This window comes from Danio aesculapii, chromosome 14 (genome assembly GCF_903798145.1).
Source record: "Danio aesculapii chromosome 14, fDanAes4.1, whole genome shotgun sequence".
NCBI lineage: Eukaryota > Metazoa > Chordata > Actinopteri > Cypriniformes > Danionidae > Danio > Danio aesculapii.
The window spans coordinates 37,274,432-37,293,705 of NC_079448.1; the positions used below are offsets into that span (position 1 = coordinate 37,274,432).

A 19,274-nucleotide genomic window follows, 5' to 3' on the forward strand; every position below is an offset into this window, starting at 1 on the left:
CTACTGTCTTATCCATTAAAGTTGACAACCCCGAAAAAATAATTATTAAAAAAAATCAACAGTGCAGAGATCAACATTCAATAATGAAATTCACAGCTGTAAATAAACAGAAAACACTTGTGAATCATAAAAAAACAGAAACTGTTTGATAATTAACAGATATTTTTACAGCGTACATAACTGTTTCATGGTAAAATTACAGTAATGCGAAGGTTGCTAACACTAAAGACAATTTCCACAGCAGTATAGTTTAAAAAAAAAAACTTTAAAAACATTTAAAAACCATTAAAAATGTAACACAATAGTGGAGTCCACACTACAATTTGAAATTGTGTTTTTTGCAACATTGGCAACCAATCAGAAAAAGAAGACAAGGCAAGTTTATTTATATAGCACAGTTGCAATTCAAAGTGCTTTACATATGCAGGAATAAGAGACAAGTATAAGAAAAAAAATCTAATAATAAAAGTGATTAAAAACAGCTTAAAATGTGTTAAAACAGGTTATTAAAAAAAACAATTAAACTGCCATTCAAGAAGCACATTAACAGAATCAACACTAAACAGAATCATACGTTGATATGATTGATAATTTAGTTATCTTTATTGTTATCATTCTTTTGAAATGTGCATTTAGACGATCAGTTTGTTGGGTAGATTTTGAATGCACTTTGTTACTTTTGATTAATTTAATCGTTATAATAATGCATATTAGTGTATAGAAAAACAAGATAAGTCTAAAACAGCGGATTCTCCCTTTGACAGCTCAAAGAAAGTATGTGTTGCTGCATGTAACATGGTTAGATATTTTGTTGAAGTTGTCTTCAATAAGACTTTACCAGTTGCTGACAACCCAAACTGTGAGAGTCACTGTGTATGCGTGAATAGAGCGCAGATATAATAGTGGATAGATGCTGCAGACAGACCTGGATTCTCAACTAAACAAGTGCAGTGAGTCAGAAAATCCTGAATGAAGAAACACAGAGAGAATCCCCACTGTGATAATTAATATTGTACTTTTCAGACCACCAGGAAGGAAGGAAAATAGACATACAAGATCTGACAAGCTCACTGAGTCGAACGTTAAAATCGTTGTTCTTAAAATACATAATAAATACTTGCAAATCATTTTTAGACACATTATTAATTTGATTGATGAATGGCACAGCAACATTCACAATATTAGATGTTCCTCTGGGAAGTTGAGCACAAGTACATACTGTACAGTAAATATGTGAGTCTAGCTCCTTGATATATTACATCTCTGAATAATAAAAGTCCTCTGATAATCTAATTTAAAGGTTTTTATTTACAGTACAATAGGTTTACATCCATCCAAGGTCTTACAACTCTTTATTTTTCTCTTAATATACATTGCAGCATCTGCTTTCTTCAGATACTGCAATGTATATTTTAAAACAGTGTTTAAAACAGTTGGTAATATAGCTAGTCTCTCTAAAGTCTTTTCTGTGTGCTTTCTCTGCTCTGATTGGTCAGATCTGGCCCAGTCAAAAACTCAGTTTCTAATGCACTTTGATCTTTTAAGATCTGCAGACCTTTTACATTCACAAAAACCTTTATTGCTCTCATTTTTAAAAGGTAATATCTGAAAAAGGTATTACTATTAAAGGTTTTTATTACAGAAATTATTCTATTTTACATACATTTACACTATACATTTTTAGTCTCTCCTGATTTCTCTCGTTGACTTCACTCTTCATTAAGCTCTCACAACAGATGGCCCATACTTCATTTCTAACACCAGTGTGTTAGCCATTGTGTTTGTGTGAATGTGTTTGACCTTATGAATGCATATGCAGCAGGTCATTGTCAATGTCACAGAAAACGGACATCTTTACTTCAAATTCTACACCAAACTTGTACCTCATGAATCTTTTTGTTTTGTGTTTTCCAGGTTTTTCCTGAAATTCTTCCTCAAATGTAACCAGAACTGCCTAAAGAATGCAGGGAACCCACGAGACATGCGGCGCTTTCAGGTAAGAGCATATCATTTCTTCTCAAAATTCTAAACAAAAGTGTACAAAAGTGAATTTGCATCGTCTGCTGCATAAAATAAAATAAAAAACATTCATTAACAACATCACTTTTATTAGGAAATACAACAATAAAAAGAAAAAAGAAAGAGAAAAAGTGTACAGTCATGTTACATTTTAAGACGCCTTGGAATTATAAGATTCTATCAGCAGACTTTGAGATATTGAGCTTCAAAGTTTTTGCATTCCATATAGCAAAAAATATGTGTGTAGCAGTTCTCTTTCATACATTAACATGACAGAGGTCCTACTCTAAATGTAAATTGTTAAAATTCTCTTATATTTGCAAATTGGGGTACAAAACCAGGGCACATGCAAAAGCAAAAGTCATTTTCCGCTTGGAATTATAAGGTTCTATCTTGCAGATCATTAGTTAAAGTGTTACTTTTCAAGAAATACAATCAGTCTGCTTATTAATTTAAAAGATAATAAAATTGGTGTTGTAACAATATGTTAATGTTTGAGAAAGTTACATTTTTGCTTTTTATAACATTTATTTAATGTTTTAGAATGAACATTTTTTCTTGTTCAAATACAAGACTGTACTAAACATTTTATCCAGTGCAGATGTTAATATTTTTATGTAATTAATATGGTAATATTTATTGAATAATATGCTTTATATGAATTATTGAATTATATTTATTGAATTATATGCATCTTGAATTAAATTGCCCTACGTGGATTAATATCAAATTTACTTTAAAAGAAAACAGACGGCAAGCAAATGAGTTAAATAAACACTAAAAAACATTTCACTGACTATATATACACAAATAAAAATATTTCACATTTAATATATATATATATATATATATATATATATATATATATATATATATATATATATATATATATATATATATATATATTTTTTTTTTTTTTTTTTTTTTTTTTTTTTTTTTTTAATAAATGTTTCTTTTTCAACAATATGATATTTAACATTTCATCTCAATGTCAAAAAAAATTTTCTAAATCATCACATTTACACACATCTTTTCAGTTTCAGGTTTCTTCTCAGTTTTGTGTGGTGCTGCATTATTTAGTCAGATTTTAGTCAGGCATTATTTTACTCTGATTTTGTGTTTCTTTCTGGTCATTCCCGCTGTCAACAGAGCAGTCTGGTGGAATGACAAAGCTGATTCTTATTGGTCCTTGTGCATGCATTCGAAATGCTAACTGGCTCACAGAATGAACCTTACAGAGCCAAGCCAGAGTTCGACTTTGTAGATAAAACCTTGTTTGTTTTTTAAATAAAAAGTCTTAAAATGTCAACAACTTAATAAGTTGTAAATAAGTTGTCTTTTAATAAGAATATGTGAAAAACTCAATTTTGACAAAAATGTTAGAGAGAACCTTATAATTCTAAGGTGACAATGTGCTTTTTTACAATTTAAAAAAAATGTTTTAAAAAGGAAGTAGGTCAAATTCTATGATATTAGATATTGTGACATTAATATTGAAAATCATAAGATAAAACAAAAAATTCTGTATATATATATATATATATATATATATATTGTATACACTATGGGATATATTGTGTACACTATGGGAAAATCAGAGTTATTCTAACAAAGTCTGATTTTAAAAAATGATATTGTTTTGTCTAAAATGAATATAAATATGCCAAAAATGACTTAAAACATGGCACTTTTTGTTGTTATTTTATGCAACTAACACACTAAATTTTATTTAAATTAAAATCAAGAAACGGCATCTGTAGTTTAAAGAATAAAACTGAAATTAAGTGTTACAAAAACACGTAACTATAATAAATCCAGAGAAATTAAATACTTTTACATTTTTTATTCATTCATTCATTCATTCATTCATTCATTGATTTTCTATCGGCTTAGTCCCTTTATTCATCAATGGTCACCACAGCAGAATGAACCGCCAGCTTATCCAGCATTCAAACACTACGGCCAAGACTCACACACTAGGGCCAATTTAGTTTATTCAACTCACCTATACTGCATGTCTTTTGACTGTGGGGGAAACCGGCGGACCCAGAGGCTGGCCCAGTCAGGACTCGAACCAGCGAACTTCTTGCTGTAAGACAACGGTGCTAACCACTGAGCCATCGTGTCACCCCTATCATTTTTTATTTTAATTTAAAGAACTAATTATGCTCATTTGACATTGTTGAAAACACAACGTATTTCACTAAAGTGATTATAAAGTAGTAAGTCCAAAGAACGATTTCTTAGATAAAGTGTGAGCACTAGAGAACATATCAAGAAATACGGATAAAGAGGGAGAAGAGGGGAAAAAGAAAGCTCTGAGAGAATGAAGTGGCTGCCCAGAACAGGGATAATGTAAGCGATGTTTGCCAAGTCTCATCGAGCCTCTCGTCTCTTGAGATTGAGAGACCTCTCAAAGCCTGAGAGCCATTTAAATCAAGAGTCTCCTCAGTTGCTGTGGGACGCCTCTAGTCTATGTCTTCAACTCGGTGAGAGCTGTTAGCTGCTGTCATTGTTCCAGGCTCTCTGGTGAAATGTGCCTGTATGTCAATTTATCAGTCGGCTGTTACTTACACTCATACTGTGTGCACGCGCTCCTCCAACACTTCAGCTGTTTGTTTGAGCCGTGTATTCATTTGTGTACAACACGGAGTGTGTCTTTGTGGGTCAAGTGAAGTAAAGTCATCATTTGTTTTCTGCAGGTGGTGGTGTCAACGACGGTCAGTGTGGATGGACACGTCCTGGCTGTGTCTGATAACATGTTTGTCCACAATAACTCTAAACATGGACGCAGAGCTCGCAGACTGGACCCATCTGAAGGCACTCCGTCATACCTGGAACACGGTGAGTGTATGTACTATATCTGTTTACATGCAGATTGGTGTATGATAGGGTTCGGGATTGTTTTGGGGGGGAAACTCGTTACAAAATGATACTTTTAAAATGCTGCTTTAATGATTCATGAACCGATACTTTAAAAAGTCCCCTTTTCAATTGGGTATCACTTTATTTTGATGGTTCCTTTAACACATTTTGTTTAGTTTAAGTTACTTTGCAACTACATGCCAACTAATTTTTATTAGAGTATTAATTTACTGTTAGGGTTTGGGTTAGTGTAAGTTGATATGTACTTGCAAACTTTCTTATAGTTCTTATATATCAAATTCACAATGAATCCGAAGCCACCAAACTCAGCTACAGTAATTTAACACTAAAAACTGTAGGATTTATTTACAAAATAACGCATCTTTTGCATCTAAAGAGTCTCCTCTTCTTTGTTATCATCAAATAAAACAGTTGTCATGTCAACTTACTGTACTACTCTAAACAGAAGCTCACAACCCTAGCCCCGGCTCTAAGTTCTTCTGATTGGTCCACTGCTTTGGAACTGACATTGATGAGTGGCACTTTGTTTAAAAGTTGAAATTCTTTGGGCACTTACAGTACTATTAACCTCAAATAATTCATGGTAAGCTGTAAAATGTCCACCTATTCTTTAACAGGAAAAATAGTTAGATGGGAACTGCTCTGGGTTTTAGGCACTCAACCCTACTGTACATATATCTATTGACCTTACTCTAGGGCTGGACGATATAGGAAAAAATTATATCACGATATATTTCTTAATTTCAGTCGATGCGATTTAATTCTGATATTGATATGGACAATATTAAAAAGCCAGGAAAAATCTACCAATAGCATACACAAAATATATATATATATATATATGCAAATGTATATCTAAATGTCAGAAATGGGTTTAAAAATCATATCACCAAAAAAAAATCTAGCACAATATATATTGATATCGAATTATTGTCCAGCCCTACCTTATTCTTCAATGTGGAAATGCGCTCATTTTTGTGATTGTTTTAGAAATTCTGATTCAGTCGTCTATGGGAGAAATGACTAGGAAAAATAAACGACAAAAAACGGTCAAACCACGTGCTCTACAAACAAGTGCATTCATAATTATACATAAAAAGAAGACTAATATAATAAGTAAGATCAGTTTGCAACATCAAGCAGCATGACGAGCTGTTTTAACGTCTAGAAATAAATGGAAGTGTAGGAGACCGGAAGTCTCAAGCCAAAAAGATTCTAATGGCTGCGCTCACTTGTACTGCACGTAAAGAATAAGGTCAATACTCAAATTCTTCATATTACAGTATATAGTTTTTCAGTGACATTCATAAAATGAGAAAAATAAAGGGAAATAGACAGCAGGAATAAAAGACAAAACTGCAATGTTGTGTAATGTAGCGCATCAGTTGTAGCACTTCATTGTGCTTTTCTCCCACTAGTAACTATTTTATTCGCACACAGCTAAGCAATAGCGCAACATCCCAGACTCCATTCAGCAAATCTAAACCACTTTGTCACACTCCATTTAGCATCATGGTTTTGCAAGATGTGCACAGATGGTTAGCAGAGTACTCTTCCCTTGCTAATAAACTTAGGCCTAGGATAAACTCAACGGTTTTCAAATCTTAGCTGGTTTTTAAAGCATTTGTTAACATTACAGTCCTCTGAAAGCACACACTAGATGATTCCACAGACACGAGATCTCACATAAATAAATTTGTCTGTAGAAGAAAAACAAATATGGAGGACGATCAGCATCATCAGCAAGTTGATCTTTGTCAATACTCCACTTTCTGGTTGGCGAAGGTTGCTCGCTATCATTGGCTGTTGTGAGCGCCCCGTTGAAGGCGGCCCCATCAATTGCATGGTATCATTATGATTATTTTACTGCTCTCAAGTCAGGGCCTCCCTGATCCCGAATCATAAATATTTAGCAAGCTGAAATACATTCAAAAGCAGTAAAATACTCCTACTGACACCAAACAATTAAGTGTGTGGTCCCAAATCTCAAAAAAGAGTGCTTTTCAGTTTTCAATTTTCAATTCAATTTTAATTATAATGCACTTTAAAACAACAAATTTGAACAATAAAGCATAAAACAAAGCATAACACAATACTTTAAAATATACAAAGAAATAAACATAAAGAATTTCAGACCTTGATAGGTCAGATAGCAGATTTTTGATATCAAACAAAATATACAGGCACAAATGGCAGCACAAATGTTGACCGTAGGTGCTTATATGGGGTGATTTCAAAACTAATGAATAACAAATGCAACAGGGTCTGTCCCACAGGAGAATCCTAGACTTAAGTGTTTTTTTTAATGGGAACTACGGTAGTACACTGCAAAAGATATTAGCTTAATCAATAGTTTTGTCTCGTTACCCATTAAAAGAAAAGTTTTTTTTTTTCATTTCCAAAAAGATTTATATTGAGACCATGTATTTTTTCAAGTCCATTACCAAATTTAGTTTTAAAGGGTTTATATTTATTTTTTTATTAATTTATTTTTTGCTGTGTAAGAAACATGTTGCTTGATATATTCTATATGCAGTGTTATGCAATGCTTTAAGGTTATTTAGATATTTAGACAAAAATACACTGAAAAAACAAATATGTTAAATGTATGGTAAAAAAACAACAGCTGTGGTAACTTATTGTTAACAGTTTGTACTGTAGCATTTTTACAGTTTCCTATCGTTTTTATTTAGTTTGACTAAAGACTATAAAACCGATAATAGAAGTACTTGTAATATAAAAAATAAAACACATATACAATAAAAATAAATAATAATAATTCAATAATTAATTAAAGATAGATAAATATATGAATGTATTAGTTTAAATATATAGCACACAGAAGAATCCTACAGTTTTTTTAATGGTAACTGTGGTAGTACACTGCAAAAGGTATTAGTTTAATCAACAGTTTTGTCTTGTTATCGATTAAAAGATACAAGCCCATTGCCAAATTTAGTTTTAAACATAAATATTACATCATTTTTAAGAGTTTACGCTTTTTTTAAGCTGTTTGTGTAATAAACATGTTGTGTGATATATTCTTTATGCAGTGTTATGCAATGCTTTAAGGTTATTTAGATATTCCTGCTGGAAAGCGAGACCAAAATACACTGTAAAAACAAATCTGTTAAATGTATGGAAAAAAAATCAACTGCTGTGGTAACTTACTGTTTGTAGCATTTTTACAGTTTCTTATCATTAAAATCACTGCCATTTTTACACTGTACTTTATTATTACATTATTTTATTTTAAAAATACCTTTGTTTGGCACCTTTTCACAGACATTTAAGTGTGAATCCACGCAATCAAGAATTCCACTTGATGACAATAGATATCCCCAAACAGATGTTCATTTGGTCATGCAAATTCGCCACGCTCACCAACACAAATCTGCTTGCCTTTGAGAGAGACTTCTGTGTGGGCTGTGCTCCATACATTGCTTTGTTTCCATATGCATCTACATCAGTGTTCATACATCAGTAGATTCACAGATTTGAAAACCTTCATTGCATCCCAGAGCCTTTTCTCTTTTTTTATTCAATGATCTGAGCACAGACAAACACACTTGACTCTCCACTTCCTCAAAGACATTAGCTGCGCTTCCACCTAAAACGAGCAAGCCAGTGTGAGCCAGGGTCAGTCGCGTTTCCACAGTCACTTCCAGGGTCTGATCGGGCCAATGCAAGGTTTCCTCGGGGCCAGCGATTGGCCTTTTTTGGCCTGCTGAATACCTTTGGCCAAAGCGAGCCAGCTGGGGCTTCGAGGCAGAGTGAAAACAAAGGCGGAGCCTAGTAAAGATGATGTGCTGCCATAACACTAGTTTTCCGATCGCGCACAAGTTTGCTACATGTACCAAAAAAATAAATATAAGGTAAAGAAAAAACATGGCTACTGGTCAGTCAAAGATATTCCATAAAACTTGGCTTGGGGTCTTTTTTTTCTTTTGCTTAAGATCACCCTTATGTTTGTGACCCTTCAGCAAGCACCATCCACCATGCCATGGTCATGTGTTAAGCATAAGGATGGCAGATATTACAGGGGATTTGACTGACAATCATCATACTAACAGTAGCAGTGCAGTGCAATCGACACAGCATCTTGCGCAGACTATTAAAAGAGCAGCACCGCACTATTCCCCAAGTGGCCTGTTCTCTTTAGGCTTGAACATGTGTTTTGTGAGACCTCTAAGGCTTACGCATTTATTTTGTGAGTAAAGTGTGGCCTTATCTGCCGTCCTCTATCTTTCAGGTTATAGTGCGGCCATCCTAAATCCATCTAATAACATGTGGACATGATTTGTGTGCTGATTTGATCCTCAGTCACAATCAAATCCAATCATTTTCTCATTTATGTTTGGGACGACTCTAGAGAAGAACATATTTTTCAGTTGGAACTTTAACCTCTATTTATGATGAGAAACTAAGGATTTGAATTATGATGATTTGATGTTGATGATGGTGATGATTAAGTTTCTTTATTCTCCCGGGGACATCTTCGGTCTTTAAGCACAGTTTTCACTGCAATGAGAGGATTAAAAAAGTGCTTTAAAAAGCCTGGGCATATTTGTAAAATTGCGGGGGATTTTATTATTTTTTTGTCTTTTTTCCCTCGAAAAGAATGTGCGGGATAATTCCAGAGACAGACAATGTTATAAAGTAATTTATATTGTAATATCTATGTCTAAAATAAAATTGTGCAATGCAATTATAGATATACTGTATCTTTGCAGAAACACAAAAATTAAACTATAAAATTGTAAAACTAATGTCAGTTTTGCTACTTCAATATGTATTAAAAAAACTTGGTTGGACAGCAAATATTTATCCTTTTTATTTAGTTTGACAAGTATTTTTAATATAAAAATAAAATACATATATAATAAAAAATATATAATTATTATTCATTAACGGTGGTACGGTTCTCCTCGTGTTCGCGTGGGTTTCCTCCTGGTGCTCCGGTTGCTCTGGTTGCTCCGGTCCCTCACAGCTCCGGGTGCTCCGGTTCCTCACAGTCCAAAGACATGCGCTATAGGTGAATTAAATAAACTAAATTGACCATAGTGTATGAGTGTGTGTGAATGCAAGAGTGTATAGATGTTTTTCAGGAAGTAATTAATTGCCGGCAGCTAGCTCTCTGCAACTCTCACATGGTCGCCCAATGAAGCTAAGCAGGGCAGCGCCCGGTCAGTACCTGGATGAGAGACCACATGGGAAAGCTAGGTTGCTGCCGGAAGTGGTGTTAGTGAGACCAGCAGGGGCGCTCAACCTGCGGTCTGTGTGGGTCCTAATGCCCCAGTATAGTGTAGGGGACACTATACTGTCAGTGAGCAGCATCTTTCAGATGAGATGTTTAACCGAGGTCCTGTCTCTCTGTGGTCATTAAAATCCCAGGATGTCCTTCAAAAAGAGTAGGAGTTTAACCCCGGCATCCATCCTCTGTCCATCATGACCTCCTAACCATCCCCATATTATACTTGGCTTCATCACTCTGTCTCCTCCCCACCAATCAGCTTGTGTTTGTGGTGTGCGGTCTGGTGTAATATGGCTGCAATTGCGTCTTCCGGATGGATGCTGCATACTGGTGGTGGATGAGGAGATTCCCCCCAATTTGTAAAGCTGTTTGAGTGTCCAGTAAAGTGCTACATAAATCTAAGGAATTATTATTATTAATTAATATTTATATATGAATATGAATATATCAGCTTTATTATATAGCCTAATGTTTAATTAAAGATTTTATACTTGAAAAATGCACTAAATTGATTAAAGTGACACCAAAGACACTTATGACCAAAATTTTATTTTTATTTTTATCATTTTTAATTAGTTTCACTAAAGACTAGTATAAAACTAAAATAGAAGTACTTGTAATATAAAAACAAAATACATCTATAAAAAAAATCTGTAATATTAATTAATTAATTATGGATAGATAAATATATTAATATATTAGGTTAATTATATAACCTAATGTTTAATGAAAGATTTTATCATTAATATATGCATTACATTGATAATAAGTGACAGCAAAGACACTTATCCACAAAAAAATAGTTGAATATATTAAATATAACGTTTCTGTAATAATTTTCTTCCTCTTCGTTCTATATATTGTCATGTGATTTTATTATCATTTTGACTAATTTAATAATGCTTTCCACTCATAATAACACTCTATTCCAGATATTTATATCACATTCGACCATATTTAAATTCGTTCCACATAATTTTTCAGCACAGAATATTCCAATATTCCAACAATGGCCTGCTGGTAATCAGCATCATGCTTCTCTGGGCTCAGCCCTGCTCGGTCACTCCTCCATTATTGTGTCAGTTTCAAAGCATTTCCACTGGCCTCCAGCTAATGAGGCTGTTCTGTCAGACACGCTGTGGATGTGTGTTGATTGCTCTGGGCTGCGGAGACGAGGGTAAAGTGAGGTCACCGATACGTGAGGTCGTGTCACAAATGCACTGTGCTGGAAAGAGGAGTCTGCAGGGCCCGAAAACCTTCATAGAAGAGAAATCCATTGTGCTCATAGCTGAGCGTGAGCGCGTGTACGCTCGAGTACAGCGCAAGGGAACAGATGGCAGCAGAGGAGGCACCAAAGTTTAATCCTATCAGATGGATTCACATTCCACCATCTGCTTAATCCATGCACAATTTCAGCACCCTGCAAAAGAGTCGTCTTAGGCCAAGATTACCATCACAGATTGCTCCACCGTTCCTCTTCATCTCTCCTGGTTTATCACGCCGCCAAATTGCATTATGCCCAGCAGTCACCCTCAACACAGCTTCTATGGGGGAAAAAAAAGAGCACAGACGAGTCCTGACGGCAGCAAAGTGGATTACTTCACTTCTGAAAATTACACAGAATATTTGTGACATCCTGATTGGTCTAAGGAGATTTGGTTTGTATATTTGGGGTTATTGAAATGCTTTAAAATCACGATCCTTAATCTAAAGCATGTCATTCCCTACTTAAAATGTAATATACCTTAGGAAAAACATTTAAAAGACAGCATTAGAAAGCTGTGAATATAACACAAATCCTGGAAGATTTTGCCTCAGATGCATGACTATGCAGTATGTTGCGGTTTTTAATATTATAGTTTAGCATTTTTACATTTAACATGGATACTAACTCTAACTCTAAAGCATGTAGTTCCCTTCTTAAAATGTAATATACTTTTAGGAAAACATTTAAAAGTCACTGTATATATATGATATAAATAATAGAATATACTGCTGCAGATGCCTCACTATACATTGTGTTGCAGTTTTATATATTATTGCTAAGCATTTCTATATTTAACAAGGATTCTAAACTTACTAAAGTGATTACACACTCATAAAATACGTTCTGCTGTTTCTGTATAATATAAATATGTATTCATTTGAATGTTTTATGAATACATAAAACTGTGGACACATACAATGTAGTGAGGAAACTGGGAAATATTTTAGTCTGATCGAAAAAAAAATTGAATATATATCAAATAGCTTTAAACAGGAGTTTTACATGTTGTAAATAAATAGGCAAGCAAGCAAGCTTTAACCAAAAGTATATGGTCAGTAACATTTGTCTTTAATGTTTTTTATTCAGAAGGGATGAAATGAATTGTTCATAAGTCACAGTGACGTCACTAGTAATAAGTCCTAATAAAAAATATGCGCAGAAAATGTTTTAAACACTTAAGATAACATCAGATCTGCATATTAGAATGAGATTAATAGTTTTATTCATTGAGAATGCTTTAAATTGATAAACAAACAACAACATATTCTAACAAATGATACTAACTAAAATCTAAAACCTTATACTTTTAAACAGTCATGTTGCTATTTTTATTCCTAGCTTTACTTTCTTAGAATGGTATTATGATTGCAGTTTAAGTTATATTTACATTTTGTAGTATCTTGACAAGCTACAGTGTCTTTCCCAGACTATTTTCCCCTGCCGGTAAGACCCAGGTTCAGTCTCCCCTGCTATTATCTATGCGAGCTCTTCCCAGGGCATCGCCGGTGGCTGACACACACAAGTTTGAGCTGTGAGAATGAGGCCTACAGCCTCGTCTCATCTCAGTTCAGGTCCTATCAGCAGCAGCGACTGCCTTCCACACACAGGCCATCTGCCTCAGCCTGCCGTACGTCTGCCTCAGTTAGGAGCAGTTTCACATGAGCATTGCGTTTAGACCCTCGCCCTCCCTCAGGGGTCCTGCCTGCGGTCAGAACCATGTGTAAAACCTGTAAAAGTGTCCCTATTGTGCTTTTTCAAATATTATCTTCCATGCAGTGAGTTTTGTAGCTGTTTGTAAATGTAAAAGTTTTAAAGATGAAAGTGCATAATATGTGTAATTGTCTCTTAAAAAGGAATCATTCACATTCAAAATGGGTCTTCAGGATTTCTTTTCCGTAATAGATTTCCATAGATCTGTAACCCATTTGCATAATGCAGTGCTCTTCATTGAGCTCCACCCGAACAGATGATTTGTGAAAAAAGAAAAATGTAAGAGAGCGTTGTGTTGTCAGCATCATAGAACAATATGAAGCCTGATAGATCTGATGTTCATCACCCACAGGCCCTTTGCTTATGTCCATAAATACACATACAGTTGAAGTCAAAGTTATTTGCCCTCCTGTGAATTTTTTTTTTCTTCAAAAATTTCCCAAATGATGTTTAACAGAGCAAGAATTTTTTTAAAGTATTTTCTATAATATTTTTTCTTCTGGAGAAAGTCTTATTTGTTTTATTTCTGCTAGAATATTATTAGCCACCTTAAGCAATATATATTTTTTGATTGTCTACAGCAGTGGTCCTCAACCACCGGGCCGCATAAGAAATCATTAATTATTTGCATTTTATTTATTATCTGAGTCTGAACGAACTTTTATTTTGAAAAATTACTATATTCGTTCGCTTACATCTTGGTCACTTAAGTGCCCAAATTTAACCCACAAGCGACGTCTTAGGAGAGTTTCTTTGCTTAGATGAAAAGACCCAGTGAAGGACACGTGAACTGCCAAGGATCCGCAACCCATTTGTCAACAAATCAGGTGAATTTAACATGGCTGTGCAAGAATATCAGCTGCTAGAGATCGCAAATGACAGTGGCCTTTTAGGGGGCGTTCACATGTCGCATCTTTTCTAGACTTCACGCAAGTTTGTTGTTTTCAATAGTGGTGTGTGGCTTCTGTGAGTCACGTGACATGAATTGAATTGACTGATCAGCTTCTTCAGCCTGTATGGAATATGCACATTTTGGTCAACTAATTACCTCACACAAACACAGAACAACCAAACACTGCAGAGCAAAAAAAAATTTTACCCCCCCGGGCGTTGACCGGTCCACGCTGTGATAACAAGGTTAAGGACCACTGGTTAAGGACCACAGAACAAACCACTGTTATAAGATGACTTGCTTAACTACCCTAACTTGCCCAATCAACATAACGAACCTAGTTAAGCCTTTAAATTGCACTTTAAGCTGAATACTAGTATCTTAAAAAATATCTAATAAAATGTTATTTACTGTCGTCATGGCAAAGATAAAATAAGTCAGAAATTATTAGAAATTAGTTATTAAAACTTAATGTCTATCTTTTAAAAACTTTCCTTTTAAAGAGAAATTGGAGAAAAGAGAAATAAGTCTGACTTCAACTGTACGTATTTCCTAAAACTTTATAATAATTAATGAAGTAAGTAATAACCTACCAATAGAAATGTTTTACTAATGTGTTTATGATGGAGGTTGGGCTGTATCAACTACTGTAGTTCTTTCAATTGTTTCATAATCAAACATGAGCTTGAATTTCTGTAGTAAAATCACCCCATATTTGATTATTTACAATGTTAACGATTGCTGAGGCAATGAACTGTCCTGCCAGATATGGCAATGGCCTTTTTTTTCCCTGAAACACAGTAGACCAATCATAACATACACTTTTCTGAACTATCAGAGGTTTTTGGAAAGGTGGGATTAAGAAGGAACACATTTTCAAAAGGATCAAATTAGTTGAGACTCTTAAGGGACTCTCAATGGACATAATGAACAAATACAACCTGAACTGATGGTGAAATTTAACTATTTTACGTTTTGTCAGTTTAGTGGTTAATTCATATAAATTCATATTTACGATTTATGATTTTGGTGGTAACCCCACGACTAAAACAAACTGTCATTGCGGGATGAGCAAATCGTACTAAAATTTACAAATGACATCGTACAAATTCAAATGAATTAGTTACTAAATCAAAAAGTTTCAAAATGGCTTTAGATAGCTTTGGCAGATAATGTGTTTGCTTGTTTATTTGCATGCATATAAATGCAATATCCAATACAAAATGAGAAACCTTTTAAATTTCGTAATAGGAGCACTTCGAAAGATGTGTGTTCAGTCCCCCTAACTCACAGAGTCACAGAGGACAACAGAGCCGACTCTGCCGCTCTCTGCCTCAGAGGACTCTGACTTTTCCTTTTTTCCCTCCCTCATGTCTTTCCTTCTATTTAAATCCAGCAGCAAATTGGTACAGCAGTAATTAGTCGGTTAAATCGGCTTCAATGAGACAGCGAGCTTTAGAATCCGGTGCCAAAGTTCAACACACTGAAATGAAATTTAAACTCATTAAGGTGTTGAATTTTTATGGCTGGCTGCTGTTTTCTCAGAGTGTCCCAGGGCGCCTGGCCTTTTGATCGACTGCTGTAAGGACTCGGGATTTCTCTGTGCCTGGTGAACTTCAGCACTCATGACATTTGCACGAGTGTCATAAAACAAGCGCTCGCACCTGGACCCCTCCCTCCCCGTGCACACATGGGGTCAGTGTAATATTTAATAAAGGTGTGTGTATAATCAAGTGGAATTAGCATTCGTGTTCTTCTGCACAACCCCAGAGGGGACGGAGGGAGGAGTGCTGCTATTGTACACTCATCACTGACTGATCTTTTCCAGTCTGACCCTCAGATTTCATTAATTATGTCCATGACAAAAAAAGGAGGAGGGGAATTGAGAGTCTTTTAGAGGCAGAGCTCCAGGGGGGCAGATGCTGACAGAGACTTTCAATGTCCTGCCACACTGTTTTTGATTCTCTTTTCAAGCAATGGAGTCTAAGTTTTTTTTTTTGAAGAAGAAGAAGAAGAAGAAGACTGGGTGAAAATGGATTGTTTGTTTCACACTTAAAAAAAGAAGTGCAAAAGATGCAAAGAGAGTTTTTTCTGCAGTGCATGACTAAATGTTTTATAAATTAAAAATGCCCAGAAAATATTGAAAGAAAATAATATATTTAAAAATGTTTAAAAATATATTAAAAAATAATTAAATATAAAAATATATTTTTAAAATTGTAAAGTGTATAGTACACTGTTGTTTATTTAAAATTAATTTTAATAATGTATCAGTCTTACATTTTTTGGTGACTACACAACACATAATTTACTTCAGGATAAAATAAGAATTTTTTGTGAGTTTTTTTTAAATATATATTTTTTTATTTATTAATTTTTATTTATTCTGATATTTAATTTAATTTAATTTTACCTAAATTATTATTTTCAATCTACAACTACTAACTGGAAAATTAATCAAATTTAAATATAAAATACTATTTAATTAATCATGTATCAATATACAATCTAATCAACTAATTATGAATTATCTAACAAAAGAAATCATGAAGTCTTTTTAAAATAATTACTTTCTAAATAATCAAATTTGTACAATTGTATACTATTAAAAATATATAATTTGTATATAATTATATACACACACTACCTGACAAAAGTCTTGTCGTCTATCCCAGTTGTAAGAGCGACAAATAATAACTTGACTTCTAGTTGATCATTTAGAAAAGTGGCAGGTTTTTTTTCTGGTGAATCATCTGTTGAACTGCACCCCAATCATCACAAATACTGCAGAAGAAACCCGCTATTGGAACCCGCATGGACCCAAGATTCTCATAGAAATCAGTCAAGTTTGGTGAAGGAAAAATCATGGTTTGGGGTTACATTCAGGCAACATCAACAGTCTGAGGTATCAAGACATTTGTGCTGCCCATTACATTACAAACCACAGGAGAGGGCAAATTCTTCAGCAGGATAGCGCTCCATCTCATACTTTAAAGTTATCCATATCAAAGTTCCTGAAAGCAAAGAAGGTCAAGGTGCTCCAGGATTGGCCAGCCCAGTTACCAGACATGAACATTATTGAGTATGTCTGGGGTAAGATGTAGGAGGCATTGAAAATGAATCCAAATAAATCTTGATGAACTCTTTAAGTCCTGCAAAAACGCTTTCTTTGCCATTCCAGATGACTTTATTAATCAGTTATTTGAGTCATTGCAGAGATGTATGGATACAGTCCTCCAAGCTCATGAGAGTCATACAGAATATTAATTTTTTTCCACTGCACCATGACTTTATATTCTAAACTGGACATTATTTCTGTTAAGTGACAAGACTTTTGTCTAAGCAATGTCAGACCTTACTGTCCTAATTAAATAATTAACAATCAAGGCATGATCATATTTTATTTTGGTATAATAAGTGTAATCTAGAGAGCTTTGTCTTTCATATAAGCCACTTCTGATACCAAACGATCAACTAGAAGTCAAGTTATTATTCCTAAAACTTGGATAGGCGACAAGACTTTTGTCAGGTAGTGCATATACAGGATATAAGAAGAGAGTGAAGGAAGAAAGACTTCACAGCTGAGTTGTAACAGTGCAGATTTAACCTATGGAGTGGATTTGGAATGGAGTTTCAGAAAACAAAACTGGAGCTGACCTACAATAAGACCTACAATAATTACACAAAGACGAGCGAGGAGGAGAAATTGTTGTCTCTATACTCCACTTTTCATTTTCAAGTCATGTTCCTCTATGTGACACTGACTGCGCAATCTTAGATCCTAAAAACACTAGAGATGATAATGGTTAGGTTGCAGGTGATTTCCAGGCAACCGGCGCAGTGAATCATGCTACTATAGAGCGTAGATTGAGATAAATGATCGTCGAGCAAGCGTCATCTCTCATGCTCGCACCGCTGTCAGGAAGCATATGGGGACGGCGCAGAGGAATGGCCACAGTCTAATCATATGTGACGACTCTAATGAGTCAGTCACTTGTCATTAAGCTGTGCCTAAAGCTTCCTAATAGAGTGTGGCTCATAAATCTATTTGCCATAATCAGGAAGAAATCAGTTGCACAGCTTTAGATTTATTTCCCAAGAATCTAGTCTGTGCGTGAAATTATGTCACAGGTAATGCACACGAGTGATGATTTGCCGGCTGCTTCCAGATGTTTATTCTGATGCGTTTGACATTTAACGTAAATAATCACTTTGCTGGCGATACAAGCAAATATAGACAGTATAGTGCTAATTAATCTACAGCTATGAAACAAAATTAACATGCCACATTTCAGTTTCTATGGATTTATTAGATATGGGATTGAGTAAAATGTTAATGTTTTTTATTCTGTAAAGGTCTGAGAACATTTCTTCCAAATTTCAAACCAAATATTGTCATTTAAAGCTTTTTTTTTTTTTTTAAGAAATGTCAGGTTGGCCAGAATGACAAATGTTTTCATTTGTTGTGGTTGAAAATCTTGTTTTTTTTCTCATCTAATATAGCTTTCTTAACTCGAAACATTATCTTTTATCTGAAAAAAATGCCCTAAAATACAGATTTTTATATTATATATGGAATAAATGCATCATTAGTTTACAGAATAAAACTAATATTACTAGAAACTATAAGGGTGCTTTCACACTAGTATTTATGGTCCACACCCGGGTTCGTTTGACATCAGAGTATGGTACGTTTAGCTATGTGAACGCTGTCTTCTAAACTCAGGTGCGTACCCGTGAACCATACTCAAGTCCACCTAAAAGAGGTAGTCCGGAGTATGGTTCGTGCCAACTCGGGTACGGTTCACTTGTGATATAAATGTAATCGTACCAAATAATGGAAGTGAACTCCCAACTGTACAACAAACTTTAGGTTTCATAACATTCATTTGTTTGTGTGTGTTTGCCCAGCAGACAAACAACATCATAAGATGTTAGTATTAGGTTAGATTTAGGTCATGACGTCAGGTGAACAAAATGCAATGTCTAGTCACCGTTTAAGGATAACGTTATTTTGACATCCAATAATGACGTCAAATTACGTTGATATTTGGTTGATTTAAGGTTGATTTTAGGTTGTATTGGAAAGTCACCAAGTCCAACGTCTGATAGATGTCATAGTGGTAACGTCCACACAACGTCAAGGTGTAACATTATTAGACGTTGATATTTGGTTGATTTAAGGTTGGACGTTGGACATTGACGTCGACTGACGTTGGGTTCTGACATCAACCCGATTTTCATTT

At 34.6% G+C, this 19,274-nt stretch overlaps 1 protein-coding gene across 1 annotated transcript in view; it reads left to right on the forward strand.

The window, feature by feature from the left end:
• ebf1a (EBF transcription factor 1a) overlaps positions 1-19,274 on the forward strand; it is a 217,819-nt gene that overhangs the window by 137,493 nt on the left and 61,052 nt on the right. Inside the window, 2 exon segments of the mRNA XM_056471881.1 lie at positions 1,915-1,996; positions 4,722-4,863. Of these exon segments, the coding sequence (XP_056327856.1) occupies positions 1,915-1,996; positions 4,722-4,863 (224 nt within the window).